We start from the raw sequence: 15474 nt of genomic DNA on the forward strand, positions 1-15474 counted from the left end.
AGGCAGCTCTATGCGGGCGGTGCGCCACCACGGGCGGATTCTCACTTCCTATCTATAACTACTTATCTATTTACTGTTCACTGCTTTGAGCTTTCACCGCTGCTTCATTAGGTTCATGCCTTCCGTACTACTATATGTTTACGGTTTATTGAACTATACTGAAGGCAAGGGATACCACTATTCAGTACGTATAACTCAATCCATGCATCTGCTGTATCTGCTACAGCTGGTATCTAAACATAATATAAACAATATGTATATAGTATGAGGAACGAGGGGATCGCTCAAACAATGCCACAAATACATCCCAGTTCCTCAGGCGCCATTTCCAATCAAGTCCAAATAAATCAGACAGGGAGCCAGCCTACGTTGCTCCGAAAGGATCAAACGCCGGTTGTATCACAAACTCCCTCCGTCCTCTAAAACAAAAGTACAATCCTCATAGCGTCGTAAATGCGGCTCGTCGGTTAAACGGCCGACTCCTCCAGACGTACCCACTCCCGTGGGACATCCATGCTGCGGTTCACGCGCCCCCCTGGCGTGAGAGGCACATCAACTCGGCCGCGGCCCCGATCATCATCGGCATGTTCCTCGTAAAAGGAGAGCCGTGAGAAGTAGTCCTGCAGCACCGATTCTCGGTCGTTGTCCCCAACGATGGAGTTATACTCCGGGGGAGGCGTCACGAGTGGTGGTGGTGGCGGGACATCTTCAAAGGCGGGCGGTGCAAATGATGGCGCCCGCAGAAGATGCATTGGTCGGGGCGCAGGGTGTCGATCGGTTGGCTCATCCGCCAAATGGGCTTGGGGAGGTCGAGCCAGCCCGCCGGAACCATTAGTGAAGCTTCTCGCAACTGCGCCGCCGAGGGGCACCTCGTCCCGATCAGAAGACAGTGACTGCCGGCTGGAACCGTTCCGAGAACCATTCCTGTTGACCGGCGGTGCCCCCGGACAGCCACACTCATACTCCTGAGCCTGCGGCGGCGGCTCCGAGTCGGGCGAAGTGTAGGCAGGTAGGTAGATATTCGCCTGTGTAGCCTTGCAGGAAAGCAGGTGGAAAGGTGAGTCAATCGAGATCTCAAAGTGTCTTCGCTTGCCCGAATCTCGTTCGTCAACCTTGGACAGCCGCAATACAATCTAATCAAAGTTAGTATCGAGCGAATCATCCCGGTGTGGTGTAGGACATACCTTGATCCAATGGTTGATTTGTATGTTTTCATACGTAGTGTCAAAGTGCAGTCGCTGAGACTCATCCCGGTTGCGCATCTCCTGGCAACTGGGAAGCTGAACGTTGAACTCCATCTCAGTCGGGCCAACCCCCGCGTCGCTGGACAGATTACCAAGGAGGTTGGTCCGGTTCCGATCGACAATCTCCTCGCCCCTCGCAGCAGCCGCGCGACGGTCCCAGTCGATGCCGCCACCGGCCGTCACTCGCATTGAGCTTCCTGGGTAGGTACTGGTACTGGCCGAGTCCGCCCGCTTCTCGAAAAGCAGCACCTTCTTCGCTGGTTGGAACCGATGGACGCTCTTGTCTGCAGTCCAGTGCTGAATGTTTTCGGTCACATACACCTTGATCCGGTGGCACTCAACCTTCGCCAACGGCGTCAACTTGAACGCGATGGGAACCTGCGATCCAAGAGGGAATGACTTTCCTGAGATGACAATGTCATAATGCAGCTGGTCTTCCCAGTTTCGCGAAATGGCGATCGGCTCGACCTGCTCCAACGAGCCCTCTGCTGGCGTGCGGATGACCGGCACTTCCAACGTACCGAGCAAATTGGGGCGAAACGCACCCGCCCGTTCCACAATCGCTTCAAGATCGTAGCGAACAGACCCCAGATCGGTCTTGATCGTCTCGGGGAGAGATCCATCGATGGGAAACTCGAAGCTATACAGATAATCACCGACGGGAAACAACCGGTAGTTGCGCTGAGTGTGAACCGGAGGCGGCGGGGCGTCATTCTTGCTCAGACTGCGCGAATGGTTGGATTGCAAGGACAGTCGCTTCAAATCCTTGGTTGTAAGTTGGCCGTTCTGGCCCAACGAGGTCGCCGAGCCGGTCTTGGAGAGCAACTCCCGGGTGCTGGTGGTCGGCCCATCCTTGCCCGTCACCGACGTCACCGGTTTGGCGTGCTGGTAGAAGTGCGCGCCGTAGTCATTCTGCATCAGCGCAGTATCTCCATGGTTAAAGTACATGACGCCATGTGTGACGAGGTCTTTCTTGTCGTGAAAGTGGACTTTCTTGGGCGGAATCCCTACATGAGACAAAGAGTTAGTGGTGACGCCACCTGGGGTAAGAACAATGGGATGTAACATACCATCTGGCCAATCGGTCTGGGCATGTCCGCGGAAACAAATGGAGATCTTCTTGACTTTGACACTCTTGGTAATTTTGAGATGCAGCTGCCCGCGCAAGATGGCGGACTTTTTGGTGCTGGGATCGTTCTGATCATAACCCTGAAGAAACAGAACGGGTTCGGTGAGCGCAACACCAACCGTTATGCCGCTGCCGGTCGCCACGATCTTCTCATTGCGCAGAGTGGGAAACGGCACCGATGGATCCGCCGCCGGGATTGCCGGTTGAGCCGAAATCGGGGAAGGCTGGGACGCCGACACGGTCGACGAAGAGTGGGAGCGCAGCCTGCCCGTCCTCAAACCTGTGTTGGCAAGCATTTGTGCATCATCGGGGGACAAAAGAATCTCAGACACGGGGCGAGGGCGATGTGTTTCGGGCATTGAGGGAGTGGGAGTGGGTGGCGTCAGCGTAGTAGTCGGGTGGATAGGGGTCCCCAGGCGGAGGAATCGCTTTGCGTTTTCCCGCGGGCCCGCCAGTTTGCTAAGTATGGACGCGCGCCGCCGATGGCCTGGCCGTGGAACTTGTTCGACCGCAACAGTGTCGCCAACTACACTGGAAGTTTCTAGAGACCGACGATTATCGGAGCGAAATCTCAAGAGACTGTGGAAGATGGGCACAGAATCGGGGGTGCCACAAGAAAGGTGGGAGACCGTACTAGTTGTAGTGGTCACGGAACCGGATAAATCCTGTTCTAGATGGGAGATGTGAGTCGTCATCGTGTAAAGCACCAATCGAAGAGCATTATTTGCCAGACGCAATGAAGACCCTAAGGTAAAACAGAGAAAAAGGAAGAAAGACAAAAAAGATGACTGCGGGATGTCCGGATAGGCTGATTTTCAACCACGGGTAAGACGGATATAGAGAGGCGCAGGTGAGGCACCCAAGATGGATGTAGTATGCTGGTTGCTGAAGTATAGAGGGGAGAGATTACACCAATATTGCGAGGGATGTCACCAAGGGAGACGCAAGGTAGAAGAAGTAGAGTAACAAAGGAAGATAGGAGAAAGGAGAAGAGAGAGAGAAGAAAAAAAAGAGAAAGGGAAGAAAGGAATGCAGCAGGGTCAAAGGGTAAAAGGAAAAGAAAAGGAAAAATACAAAAAAAATAAAGCAGCAAAGAAGCAAGCACGTTTTGGGGATGAATCGACGACTTACCGAAATGGAGTCAAGAGAGCAGAAGACTGGGCGTGGAGAAGTATATTCAGATTCAGGTTGAATCTTACGCACAGTCCCAGCTGCAGCGAGTCGTGCGACCAGTGGAATTTTCCTTGGGACGGAGTCACAGTTCCCTGTCCTTAATTTCGTAGTGTATTTTTTTCCTTTTCCCTTAGATCGATTATTTTTTATTTTAATCAATTTTTGTTGTAATTTTTTTTTTTTTTTCTTTGCTTTGCCTCTTTTCGGATTGGGATGTTTTCTGAGTTTGGGAGATGATCGACGGCGCAAGGAGCAGCACGTCCACCGCGGCGCAGCAAAAGGTAAAGTCCCTAGTAATTCAAGCGTTCAACGCGAAGGAAGGGATCACCGTTTTCAGTAGCGTCAAGCAGGCCAGATTGGTCGATGATGCGGGGGGAAAGCCAAAACACCGGCGACCCAAATGGGGATGGATTGTGTCTGGGGGGAGGACCAGGTAGGGCGAGTTAGGAGTAAGTAAGTATCGAAGAGTCAATCATCGACTGGGGGGAAAGGTCATGCGAAAGGGCAGCATTGACATCAATGACAACACAGACACGGACAAGAATGAGGCGGTGCGGATATAGTTCCTTGGGCACAAGATACTTAAATGCAAAGACAAGGCGGGGGGAAAGGAAGGGAAACCGACTACTACTTGAACCAGGGCTTGGAGGAAGAACAAGAGAGAGAGAGCGAGAGAGAGAGAGAGCGAGACGATGACGCGGATGGAGGGGGAAAGTCGGTAGGTTCAGTTCAGTCATATCCGGTGATCCGCAAGTTGCCTTCGACAAGTCTCCAATGAAGGCCATTCTCCTCGCTGAACCACTTGGGAGTTGGGACCAAACTGTCCTTGAATCTTTTTCCACCCGCGGTCAGACTTTCCGCACGAACATGGGCGCCATGGAAGGAGACCACCAACGTTGGTAAACTACTCGAGCTATTCCAACTCTGATTATCTACAATGGAAGGTCTGGCCTCAACCCGTTCTGTCAGTCCGTCGGACCCGATGTTGATTTTACGATGTTGTGGACCGAATCCTAGCAAATTGTTTGCTACTAGAGATTTCTCAAGCTCAATCAATATTCAGCATAGCCTCAACTGATGGTGTGGTTATGTCTCTCTACTCTTTCTCTAGCCCTTTCGCCCCCATCTTTTCCATGTGAAAGATGACGGGGCAGTGGTGCGGTTCGTGTCCTCAGGTACGAAGGGAAAGAACACCCTAGACTAAAGATATCTTCGAACGGTACTTTGTCCCTTTACTAGCTGAATCGTTAGCGTCAAAAGAGGGGGCCCAGGCCTCGGCCATGACTTGAGGGGAGTGACGTCTGATCTGCTGGGCCCGGGGGCCGAATTTCACGCACTCTGAGGCTTTAGAGGCGGGTATTCCGGCACAGCCTGAAGAGAGAGAGAGAGGGAGAGAGAGACCAAAGCAAGTTCGCTCGGTCATAAGATGATGTCTATCCTTTTCGCTCAGGATCATCAGGATGATAGCCAGTTGTCCCCTTGACTTCATACATACATACACACACACACACCCCCCCCTCCTTCTCCAGAGTCGAGTCGGAATCCAACCCCAGTAAAACAACAAAGACCGGGATATGAGGCGGTCAGATCCACCGGGACACAGTTCGTGACATCCCAAAGCTTCCTGCGAGGCTGCCGCGTTTCGTTGTCAATGCGGGGATTCTTGGCCGTGCTGGTGATATCATCGGGGCGCGACGGGAAGGATTTTGACTAATCTCTGAGTAGTTTTGAGGCTTGGTGTGCCTTTCCCGGCTGACCTGGTCTGGTCTGTTCTTGCCTTGCCTTGCTTGCCTGGGGAATCATGGATGAATTCATTTTCTCCCCTCTCTCTGCTTTTCGCCTCTCAGGTCAATACACAATCAAAAACACCTTTCCCTTCAGGCTTCCGTCGGGTCGCCAAAAACCATTCCCGACCTCTCATTCCGACTTGAAGAATGGATGCAGAAGTTTAATTCTAGATCCATGGCCTGATTTCGGGAACGGTTCCACAGTCGCCTTTGCCGTCACACTCGTTTGTGGTCGCCGCCGCCACCTGTAGGTCCGAGTATTGTCCGGTTCAATGCCTTGCAAATATCTTATTGTTCCAGGTAGAGTAGTCAATTGTCTAGACTTTCAAGGCGTAGATATACCGTACAGTTTTTAGATGGCTCTGATGGTTTTAACCGACCTGTCAGCCCACAGTGTAGATACATCGAGTTTACTATGAGTCATTGGATAGTAAATCCGGACAATTTTACCTGCTCTTAGTCAGCGAGAAACCTTCCGGGCCTTCAGCTTACCACTCGCTGACAGTCTGGAGACGATCTCGATCATCAACACCGGCTTCCCATGATGTTCTCCACACAAAGTCCATTATCACATGGATGACATCATCACAGGGTAACCTTGACTTTACATTGACTTCAGCACACTCCTCCGTTTGTTTACTTGTACGCAGGGACTACTGTTTACCCATAGGCAGCATCATAATGTAGATCGTTATCTTCTGTTCTGAACACCTCAGGAAAGTGGCCAGTTACTTCATGGCATTTGGAGGCTGACGTCGGACCACACACTAACTCCATACTATCTGTGTAACGAGAAACATCGCCATACCAAACTATTGGAACTGAACTTCCTTGTAGGACCCAGTCAGTAGTTATCCCGAGGCCGAACTAGCAGGAAACAGCTTAGCTGCAACTGAAGCCAAGCCGGACCAACACTTCACACAGAAGAGCTAATCGGGCTTAAAGTTGAGTGCCTTCACGTCAGTTTACCGACTGAGATAAGCTCCGCCGTGCCCCGGTCCGTACATTCCTCCACTTTCGGAGTGCCTTGCGTCATTCCGTTGCCTGGTAGGTACCGATCCCCAACCCCCTTACAGGGTGGATCGTCTGATTTGCCGATTGGCGGCTCGGTAATCGCAGAACTGAGAATGTTCCCTCTGGCGAGGTATCAGATTGATTGCGCTGATCATTCTAGAAGTGTGTCTGGCCGGTGGTTGAAGATGACACCGAAGTTGCATTGTAGAAGGAAGCAATCGCCTTGATTGATGATGTTTGTTCCAGATATTCGTCATATTACTTGGGATGTTATCGCCCGACTAGCATATAGCTGTTTGCCTTTTGTCTATCCGTGCGAAGGTAGCTGGTCCATATCTCGAGCAACATTCATGCGTGGACCATCAAGTGAACCAGCTGTCATCCAGGTCATTGATGTTGACCAACCCGTCCCCATCTAGTAAGCTAGCGTCTCCAGCTCCTTCTCCCCCAAAAGTGTCGTTCTCCATAAACAGATCGTCGAAGCTAGATTCTCCTGGTGCCATGACATCTTCCATGTTACTGCCACCTTGTCCATCAAACGTCTGCTCGCCCGAGGTATCCCCCGGGTTAGTGAATGCTTCCGCTTTTTGTAGCTCAAGATCGAATGCATCCCCTCCCATCTGTGCGGGAGCGGGGGTGTTCTCGGTACCAGGCAAGGCTGTTGGAGCATTGTTTGGCTGGTTGGTTTCTCCCCCAGTGCCATTGTTGGCATTACTGGCGGCATTGGCTAGATTAGAGCCTGACAGGAAACTGTCATTTCCCACACCATCATCGCCAAAGTCCAGGTTCAGGTCGAAGGCGTTGGTCCCAGAATTATCGGCTAGCATGGAATCGAAGTTGAAATCGCCTGGCGCAGAAACGGGTTGTGCTGCAGGCACATCAGCGGCATCTTCCTCGGGCTTTTCAGCTTTGACGGGCTGATCGCTTGGCTGACTAGCATTTGCGTCGACCTGGGGCTTCGGAGCGAGAGCGTCGTCAACTGGCTCGGCCTTGGGCTGAACGGTGTCTGCGTCGGTCACTGGTTGTTCAGAAGGCTGTGGTGCCGCCTCTGGTTCAACTTTCACGTTCGATTCATTCATAACAACATCCTCAGCGGGCTGAAGGGCAGCTTTCTTTGCTTGCACTGCCTCGTAGTCTCGTTCAAGGAAAGCTTTGGCAATAAACTGTCGACGGTGAGTACAGATTGCAAATTTCGAAGCTGCTGCTAGCTTACTATCTGCTCAGATAAATTATCTAAAGCACTTTGGAACTTCTCGTGAGCAGTGGGGATTGAACGCTTGAGTTGGGCCCTGGACTGCATGGACCCGCCAGTTTTAAAAAAGCGGCCGGTCTCTATGAGCTACTGGGATTTAGAATATGGCCTTTAGCACTGCAAGGGGGTTATTAGGATAAAGGAGTACCGTTTGGTTGACCATTGACGTCAGAACGTCAAGAGAGTCCGGATTGCAGAAATTTGTTGTCGCCATGGCTATGGTAGTGTAGTGACAGACAGGTGTTTGGTATGGCCTGTCGGCTTTCCAGTCGGTCGTGTTTGACGCAAAAGTTTAAAAGGAAGGGCCCTTAACCAGCAGTATCAAAGAGCGATAAGAGCCAGTAATGTGTACTTAGATGTGAATGGACGGTTTCAGAAGGTCCGTGAGGACGGGTGCCGGGTTCTTTGACGGCAGTACCTGAAAACCAATTGGAGCAGAAGAGTCGTTATGAGGAGGGAAATTGCAAGAAGCGCAGGGAAGTCGCGCAAACAGTGCCCAAGCCAAGGGACACAAAAATAGCAAGGACGCGACAGGAGCTTGTCCAACGTGAGGGCAGGTGAACAGATCAGGCGGGAGGGGGGAGGGGGGGGGGGGAGGAGTAGAGGGAAAGAGGAAGAGGAGGAGGAGGAGGAGGAAGAAGCAAATGATGGAGAATAAGCGCCTTTGCTTGGACAAAGACGAGGCCCGTCAAGGGAGGACTAACGCAAGAGGGGCTAGCGTGCCCCCCACCCGGAGCGGCTCTTGACCATCCAAACTCCTCGTTCTGCTCTCCAGTCAAACTTCCCGTCAAGTCAGATCATCGCAGCTTTTCTTTCCCCTGTTTCCATCCTTTCCCCATTTCCTTCTTCCTCTTCCCTCCATTCCTCTCTCCATCTCCATCCCTCATCTTCAGGTGTTTGTCGAGCTCGTGAGCCCGTGTGCATCTGTTTTCTCTTCCCTTTGTTTTTTTTCTTTCCCTTTCCTTTCATCTTTGCTCTTTTTCTTTTCCCTCCGTCTTCTTGTTCCACCGTTGCGTTTGCCTCAAACACACCTCCGTCCCGGCTTCGGTTGCCCGAATCTGAAGCTCTGCTGCTACTGCTGCCACCTCGCTCACTTGTTGGGGCTGGTTGAGAATCAACACCACCCGTTGTGTTTTGAGTCGTCCGCTACTTCAGCACCTCTTCGTGCAATTCTTCTCCATCCTCTCGAAGCATTCCAGCGTCATTTTCTTGACGGCGATCGTCCGCTCTAGCTACCGCCCGTATCGTGGTCCCCATTGTATGATCTAGTTTAGCGCTTTTGCCAGTTTCCATCTTGACCTGGGTGTTTCGATCCCCGCGTCGTTTTCCGCCTTCGCCTACTCTAATTTTGACTGCGTAACGCCTGCATCGTCCCGTCATCAAAGATTGCATCTCATCCTACCGCTGTCTCGTCAAACACTTTCGTCGTCCTTTCCATCTTGCATTTAGTGCTCGTTTGACCCGGTCGGTTCTTCTGTAAATTTGCACCTCGTGACCTCTCTCAACAATGGCCGACAACGTTACCGCTTCCACCTCTTCGACCCTCCCTCCTCCCCCCCAAACCTCTGCTGCTGCTCCCAACCAGCAGTACGATGCGTCTCAGGGCAATGGTCAAGCTAATCCTTCCCACATGCCGCCGCCTCCCCGCCCGCCTGTGGTGATTCCTCAGAACACCAACCCCATCCCGACCGCCATTACCTCTCCCATGTCCGGAAACATGATGTCCCCGACCAGCGCCGGTGGTTTCGTACGCCGTGCTGCCCCTGAACCAAACAAGAGGGCTTTGTATGTCGGTGGCCTTGACCCTCGGGTGACCGAGGATATTCTGAAGCAGATCTTTGAGACGACTGGCCATGTCGTCAGTGTCAAGATCATTCCGGATAAGAACGTAAGCTTTCCTCTTACTGCTGGAGCTGCTGCCGAGCACCCTATATCTTGCATGACTCCCCTCCTCATGCTAATTGTTACAGAAGTTCAACAGTAAGGGATACAACTACGGCTTCGTCGAATTCGACGACCCGGGCGCCGCGGAGAGGGCCATGCAGACGCTCAACGGACGTCGCATCCACCAGTCGGTATGCAAGCCCACGTACATATGCATAATATCGGACTGCTTCTGACGATCTCTGCAGGAAATCCGTGTGAACTGGGCCTACCAGTCTAATAGCACAAACAAGGAGGATACCTCCAACCACTTCCACATTTTCGTCGGAGATCTGAGCAACGAAGTCAACGATGAAGTGCTTCTCCAGGCTTTCTCTGCCTTTGGCTCGGTATCCGAGGCTCGTGTTATGTGGGATATGAAGACTGGCCGGTCCCGTGGCTACGGTTTTGTTGCTTTCCGCGAGCGCTCTGATGCCGACAAGGCTCTGAGTTCTATGGATGGGGAGTGGCTCGGTTCCCGCGCTATTCGTTGCAACTGGGCCAACCAGAAGGGTCAGCCTTCCATTTCCCAGCAGCAGGCCATGGCCGCCATGGGCATGACGCCGACCACGGCTTTCGGTCATCACCATTTCCCTACCCACGGCATCCAGAGCTACGACATGGTCGTTCAGCAAACCCCACAGTGGCAGACCACGTGCTATGTGGGTAACTTGACCCCTTACACCACGCAGACCGATCTCGTCCCACTCTTCCAGAACTTCGGCTATGTGATTGAGACTCGTCTGCAGGCCGACCGTGGATTCGCCTTTATCAAGATGGACACGCATGAGAATGCCGCCATGGCCATCTGCCAGTTGAACGGCTACAACGTCAACGGCCGTCCCCTCAAGTGCAGTGTATGTTTTGAGCATCCCCCATGTTTCTTCTAATAGAGTTCCCTCCTAACCGTCACAGTGGGGCAAGGACCGTCCTCCCACCGGCCAGTTCGACAACTTCTCTGGTCAGCAAAGCAACTCGGGGTTTAGTTCCACCCCAACCCCGTACTTCCCCCAGTACGGCGGTCCGGGCGCTCCCATGACCCCTCAAGGTAAACTCACGTCTCCTCTCAAACCCCTTCGCCTTTGTACTAATGCGGTTAATGACAGGCCCTACTCCGACCCAAAGAGGATGGGACCAGTCCGGAATGGCAGGCCAAGGTTATGGCCAGGTCCCTGGTAATGCTGGCTATGGCCGTGGTCAAGCCACGCCTACTTCCGGCTGGAACCAGCCCAACAACGCCAACTTTGGAAATGGTTTCGGCGGCTACCAAGCGTAGCCGTTGATCTACGATCCTCGAGACTGCACGCCAGCCAGCACGGACATTGTGGTATCGCTGCTGGCAGCCGCAACAGCGACAAGCGGAAGTGTTCTTTTTTCTACCTTCCACCCCTTTTTTAATCTTCTCACCCGCTGTTCTCTCTTCCTTTCCTTATTTTCACTTCCTTCTCTTTATGACAGCCCCGACTAAGTGGATTTCTAAGCGCATCTCCCATTCTCAAACTCTTCCTTTTGAAATGAAATTTGTGTGTTATCGTACACCCAATACCCCAAATCCGCTTTGTTGAGTCAAACTTTTCACATGATCTTTTCTTTGAACGAATGTGCGTGACTTTGATCAAAGGCTAAGCTTCTTGGGCTTCCCGTTCAAGCGTTCTGCGGAATAAACCAAAAGTATTTTCTGTTATCATGCCATTCTCGAGCCCTGTCTTTGGTCTATTGTCCAAATTATCGCCTCTCCCAGTTTGTATCGTATTTCGTTTAGTATGTATGAGTGGCTTGCCAGAGAGCTCTATATCTGTTTCTGCCTGCGCACAGGAGCCCTGATGCTCAAAGGCTGTGCGCGCTCTTTCTTTCATTCCAATGATCGAGAAGCCATGTTCCTTCCGTTTCTTTGGCCAATTCTTGACAAATGAATATTGATCTCTTATCGATTAGTGTGTGATGTTTGGCGGTTTTTCACGCTTTTCCCCCCGTACCTGAGCTTCGTCTTTATGATACCAGATATTCTGAGCGTGATCTTTCAATCTCCTTGATCACACCCTGCTATTGGCGTTTCGGATATTATACCTATTTTGTTTCGTGAAACCCAAGAGGCTCACTCTTGGATGCCCTATACCAGGATATTCGTGCATGGCCACTATTGAAGTAAACCAGTAATCCTCCATCATTTCAGTAGAAGTATCTAATGCTAGACGGGATCACTATGATAACACTTTTTCTGTTTCGCTATCTGCCGTGCCAAAGTCGAGACCCATCCATTTTCTATTAATACCAACACAGCCGCTCCGTGGCTGCGGATAAATTCTCTCCTTATAGAGTTGGGAGGTGGAGAATGGGACCGGGAATTTCTCGAGTGACCGCCTGGACCCTTTCTTGGCCGCGGATGCCCTTCCCCCTTCACCCTCGTCTCCGACCTGGCCGCTGCTCATGAGAAGCCCCGACGACTTTTCTTAACCCCGGTTTTGGATGTGGGCGTGCTAACCGCCAGCTAGTCGCGCCCAGCTTGCGCCAATGGAAGATGCAAGCGACGGCAAAGGTGCGGCACTCTCGCTGGACAACAATGATCAGCTCTCGAGGCGGGTGCGCTCCGGGAGCGCAAGCAGCGGCCACAAGCGCAGCTCGTCCGGCTCATTACTTTCGCGCCTCTCCTTTCTGCGAATGATCCAAGCGACTCAGAACGCCCCGGATCGGAGTCATTCGGGCATCGAGCGAGACGACAGCAGCGATTTCAGCTCGGGTTTGCGAGGTGGAAGGGCAATGTCGACTGCGATACAACAACACCGAAGAACACGCAGGAGAAGGGGCTCCCTACGAAAGACCGCCTTGCTGGGCACCCGATTCGAATATCGAGATAAGAAACTTCCTAGGCCATCGGTGGACGTGCTGCGTGGAGACGATATCAACCCCAACGGACAACCATCCCTACCAGGAGGATCATCATCGTCCCCTCTCCCTCCTTCCGATTCTCAATTACGCGCTTTCGCCGATCCAACCTCTTCCGATAACGATACCGTTTTCCAGCGAAGCAGTTCAGGTCATCCAGGCCATGGAAAAAATACTTCTACATGGACCCTTATGGACGCACCCCAGCGAACCCGAAATGCAGCCGCTCCCTCGCATCGCCAGCAAAACCAATCCAAAGAAAGCATTCTCGGCGACGAGATGACCACCGACGACGAAGACATCATACCCTTCCCTCACCCCAATACTTCAAATAGCGCCATCGCCGCTGCTGCTGCCGCGGCCGCGGCCGCTGCAACCACCACCACCGGCCTCCACCTCCCAACTGCTTCGTCCAGCTCCGACTCATACTATGCCTTACAAGCCGACTCGACGGCCTATCGACCACTTCACCGCGCCAAATCGCCCCTAGCAACTCACTCCGCCGATATCGTCAGCACTTCGGAGATGGTATGGGATTATTCGGAGACAGAATGGTGGGGGTGGATAATACTGATTGTGACGTGGCTGGTGTTTGTGGTTGGAATGGGAAGTTGCTTCGGTGTTTGGAGCTGGGCGTGGGACGTCGGAGAGACGCCATATGCTCCTCCAGAGCTGGAAGATGACCCCACGTTACCTATTGTGGGATATTATCCTGCGTTGATTGTGTTGACGGCCGTTATGTCCTGGGTTTGGGTTGTTGTTGCCTGGGTGGGGATGAAGTATTTCAAGCATGCTAATATATCCGGGGAGGATATATGAACTTTTCTTTCTTTTTGTGTTTTCCACGAATCTTCTTGCTTCGCATGGCCTCGGTGGTGGTGGAGATGCAGGTCGCATCTCTTCCTTTCTTTATTTCTTGTTTTACCCCCTTTCCCATTTGAGTTTCATTCCTGTGTATATATGGTTTAGCGGGTCGGGATGGAGTTTGAGTCTCGATATCGACAATGTTTCATACTAGTTCACCGGTTAGGTTGTAAGCAGCCTAATCGTACTAATCATAGTATTGCATACAGATGAAAGAATAAGCTGAAAGAGTAGTATAGTAAATCAATTACAAAAGATATTCAACAAGGTGGCCCGAAATAGAGAAAAACACCCAAATGCCAAACTCCAAGCCCGTAACTCCCCAAGTCTAACACTGTCGCACACGCTCAATTGACAAGAGTGGACCCAATCTATCAATGTGATAAAGCGCACTTGTTGGCGAGGCCAATTTGCTGCGAATCCAGCGCAGATCCATTGCCATGGATAGCTCCGGGGTTGGTATCGACAGCCCCTGCTTCACGGGGCTGCACGGTTGTCCCGGGGGCTGTGCTAACGAGACCCTTAGACACGGCGTAGCAGGATGAACGGTCCTGATTCGTATCCTCGACGTAAAACTCATCCATGATGGGATGTAGCAGGACGGTTTGCTTGTGGATGGTGACGATGGAGTTGGCAGGGACGGAGACCCAGTTATCTAGAGCAACTCAGTTAGCAAATATCCCCTTCTTCGTCGGAATGATTCAGTTGAAGCAAGCACTCACGTCTCTCAAAAGTAATCGGCTCACTGGCCACCAGCACAATATCAGCCCCCTTATCATGCCTCTCCATCTTAAAATGTCCCTTATCCTTCCCCTCCACCCACTTCGTCCCGGACGAAAAGTACAAACTAGCTGGTTCATCCGTTTTACTACTGATATACCTCGTACAGATAACAGTCTGACCATCCGTAACAGCAAAGTTCAACAAACTGCGTGTCTCCACATTCGACACATTATGTCTCTTGGGAATATCACGAATGAACTCATTGATCTTCGCAATCGTCTTCACCATCACTCGACGCAGCAGCGCCTGTCCGAACCCTCCTGGGCCGGGATCAGAGCTAGGATCCACACCTTCTTTCTCGAGAAGGTCAAGGAACAGCGCGAATGCCCACTCGCTATCTGTCCCGCCCTTGACGCCTAGGAACCATTTGTCCGCGAGTGAGTCGGCTAACGGCCGCTTGATGTACTGCCAGCCGCCGACGTTGCCGTTGTGCATCCACATCAGCGTGCTGTGCTGGAATGGGTGGCAGTTCGTGTCGGAGAGAGTGCCCTCTGTGGTTGCGCGCACGTGCGCGAAGATTAGATTAGAGCATGTCTTGGAGGCGAGCCGCTCGAGGTTCTCGCAGTTCCAGGCTGGGAGAGTTGATGTGAAAATGCATGGCTCTGGACCTAGTTTTGGATCTGTGTAGAAGCCCACGCCGAAGCCGTCGCCGTTGACGGGGCGGCGGTTGTCCTGTATATGGGGGTTAATATTGGGCCATGGTCTGGGATAGGGGGTAGTAGCTGTGGATTCCGTTACTTGGGCACTGCATTGGATACACTTACTAGTCTTAAACGGGAGTCGTAGGACTGAGTGAGGATGGAATGGCTTGGCTCCGTGACTAGCTTGCTGAGACGAATCTCATGCCTGCCTTTGTATACCTGGCGACAAGCGGTCAGTTCAGGCTGGCTGACTGTATGACGTGGATGGGGTCAGAACGGAGCTTACATACCAGGAGACGACACATATTCGGCGATTATACAAAGATTATTGTTTGAGATGGAGATACAATGCAGATTTCTCTCCCTGGGGACACCTTTTTCTTTAAGAGTGTCTGTAGACAGCAAAGCCCGATTCAGCTGGAGGCGCTAAAACTAGTAGTAGTTGCTTCAGGGCGCAGCTCCAGTCTCCAGTCACAATTCGATCCGACAACGGCGCAGCTGAATGTTCAGTATGGATTGGGCAACACAGGACCCAGCCCAATATATATATAACTGCTTTGCGTCCAAATAGCCTGCAGAACTCTAGACTCTCTCGAAAGAAGCAGAAAGAACTCAGACCTACGGAAAATAGTTGTTATCTGGATCTATCGAAATGGCGACATTCTCCACACGTGACTCACACCGGTCCCGATACGGCCAGCGAAGCGGCCATCGGGCGCAGGTCACGAGACCCGCTGCTTTCCCGCCGCGGATCGAATGACTGACTGCATTATTATTATTT

At 52.0% G+C, this 15474-nt stretch overlaps 5 protein-coding genes across 5 annotated transcripts; 2 read left to right on the forward strand and 3 right to left on the reverse strand.

Moving 5' to 3' along the window:
- Positions 1-367: 367 nt before the first annotated feature.
- Positions 368-3235, reverse strand: BO79DRAFT_40243 (arrestin C-terminal domain-containing protein). Its single transcript, XM_025689194.1, has 3 exons — positions 2315-3235; positions 1185-2251; positions 368-1133 (listed from the first exon to the last, which is right to left on the reverse strand). Exons 1-3 carry the CDS (start codon positions 3066-3068, stop codon positions 468-470), a joined length of 2487 nt encoding a protein of 828 aa, XP_025536825.1. The 5' UTR covers positions 3069-3235; the 3' UTR covers positions 368-467.
- Positions 3236-6416: 3181 nt separating this feature from the next.
- On the reverse strand, positions 6417-7892 carry BO79DRAFT_40257 (uncharacterized protein). The gene is made up of 3 exons (XM_025689195.1): positions 7748-7892; positions 7561-7686; positions 6417-7510 (listed from the first exon to the last, which is right to left on the reverse strand). Exons 1-3 carry the CDS (start codon positions 7811-7813, stop codon positions 6710-6712), a joined length of 993 nt encoding a protein of 330 aa, XP_025536826.1. The 5' UTR covers positions 7814-7892; the 3' UTR covers positions 6417-6709.
- Positions 7893-8969: 1077 nt separating this feature from the next.
- On the forward strand, positions 8970-10971 carry BO79DRAFT_40269 (nuclear and cytoplasmic polyadenylated RNA-binding protein pub1). The gene is made up of 5 exons (XM_025689196.1): positions 8970-9487; positions 9570-9674; positions 9732-10379; positions 10438-10570; positions 10629-10971. The coding sequence occupies exons 1-5, from the start codon at positions 9107-9109 to the stop codon at positions 10796-10798; spliced, it is 1437 nt and encodes a 478-aa protein (XP_025536827.1). The 5' UTR covers positions 8970-9106; the 3' UTR covers positions 10799-10971.
- Positions 10972-12173: 1202 nt separating this feature from the next.
- On the forward strand, positions 12174-13376 carry BO79DRAFT_210600 (PIG-Y family protein). Its single transcript, XM_025682839.1, has one exon. The coding sequence runs from the start codon at positions 12181-12183 to the stop codon at positions 13222-13224; it is 1044 nt and encodes a 347-aa protein (XP_025536828.1). The 5' UTR covers positions 12174-12180; the 3' UTR covers positions 13225-13376.
- Positions 13377-13541: 165 nt separating this feature from the next.
- BO79DRAFT_200154 (glutamine amidotransferase subunit DUG3) lies at positions 13542-15276 on the reverse strand. Its single transcript, XM_025681471.1, has 4 exons — positions 14984-15276; positions 14817-14912; positions 13992-14724; positions 13542-13924 (listed from the first exon to the last, which is right to left on the reverse strand). Exons 1-4 carry the CDS (start codon positions 14996-14998, stop codon positions 13644-13646), a joined length of 1125 nt encoding a protein of 374 aa, XP_025536829.1. The 5' UTR covers positions 14999-15276; the 3' UTR covers positions 13542-13643.
- Positions 15277-15474: the final 198 nt, after the last annotated feature.

This window comes from Aspergillus costaricaensis, assembly GCF_003184835.1.
Source record: "Aspergillus costaricaensis CBS 115574 unplaced genomic scaffold BO79scaffold_28, whole genome shotgun sequence".
NCBI classification, from domain to species: Eukaryota; Fungi; Ascomycota; class Eurotiomycetes; order Eurotiales; family Aspergillaceae; genus Aspergillus; species Aspergillus costaricensis.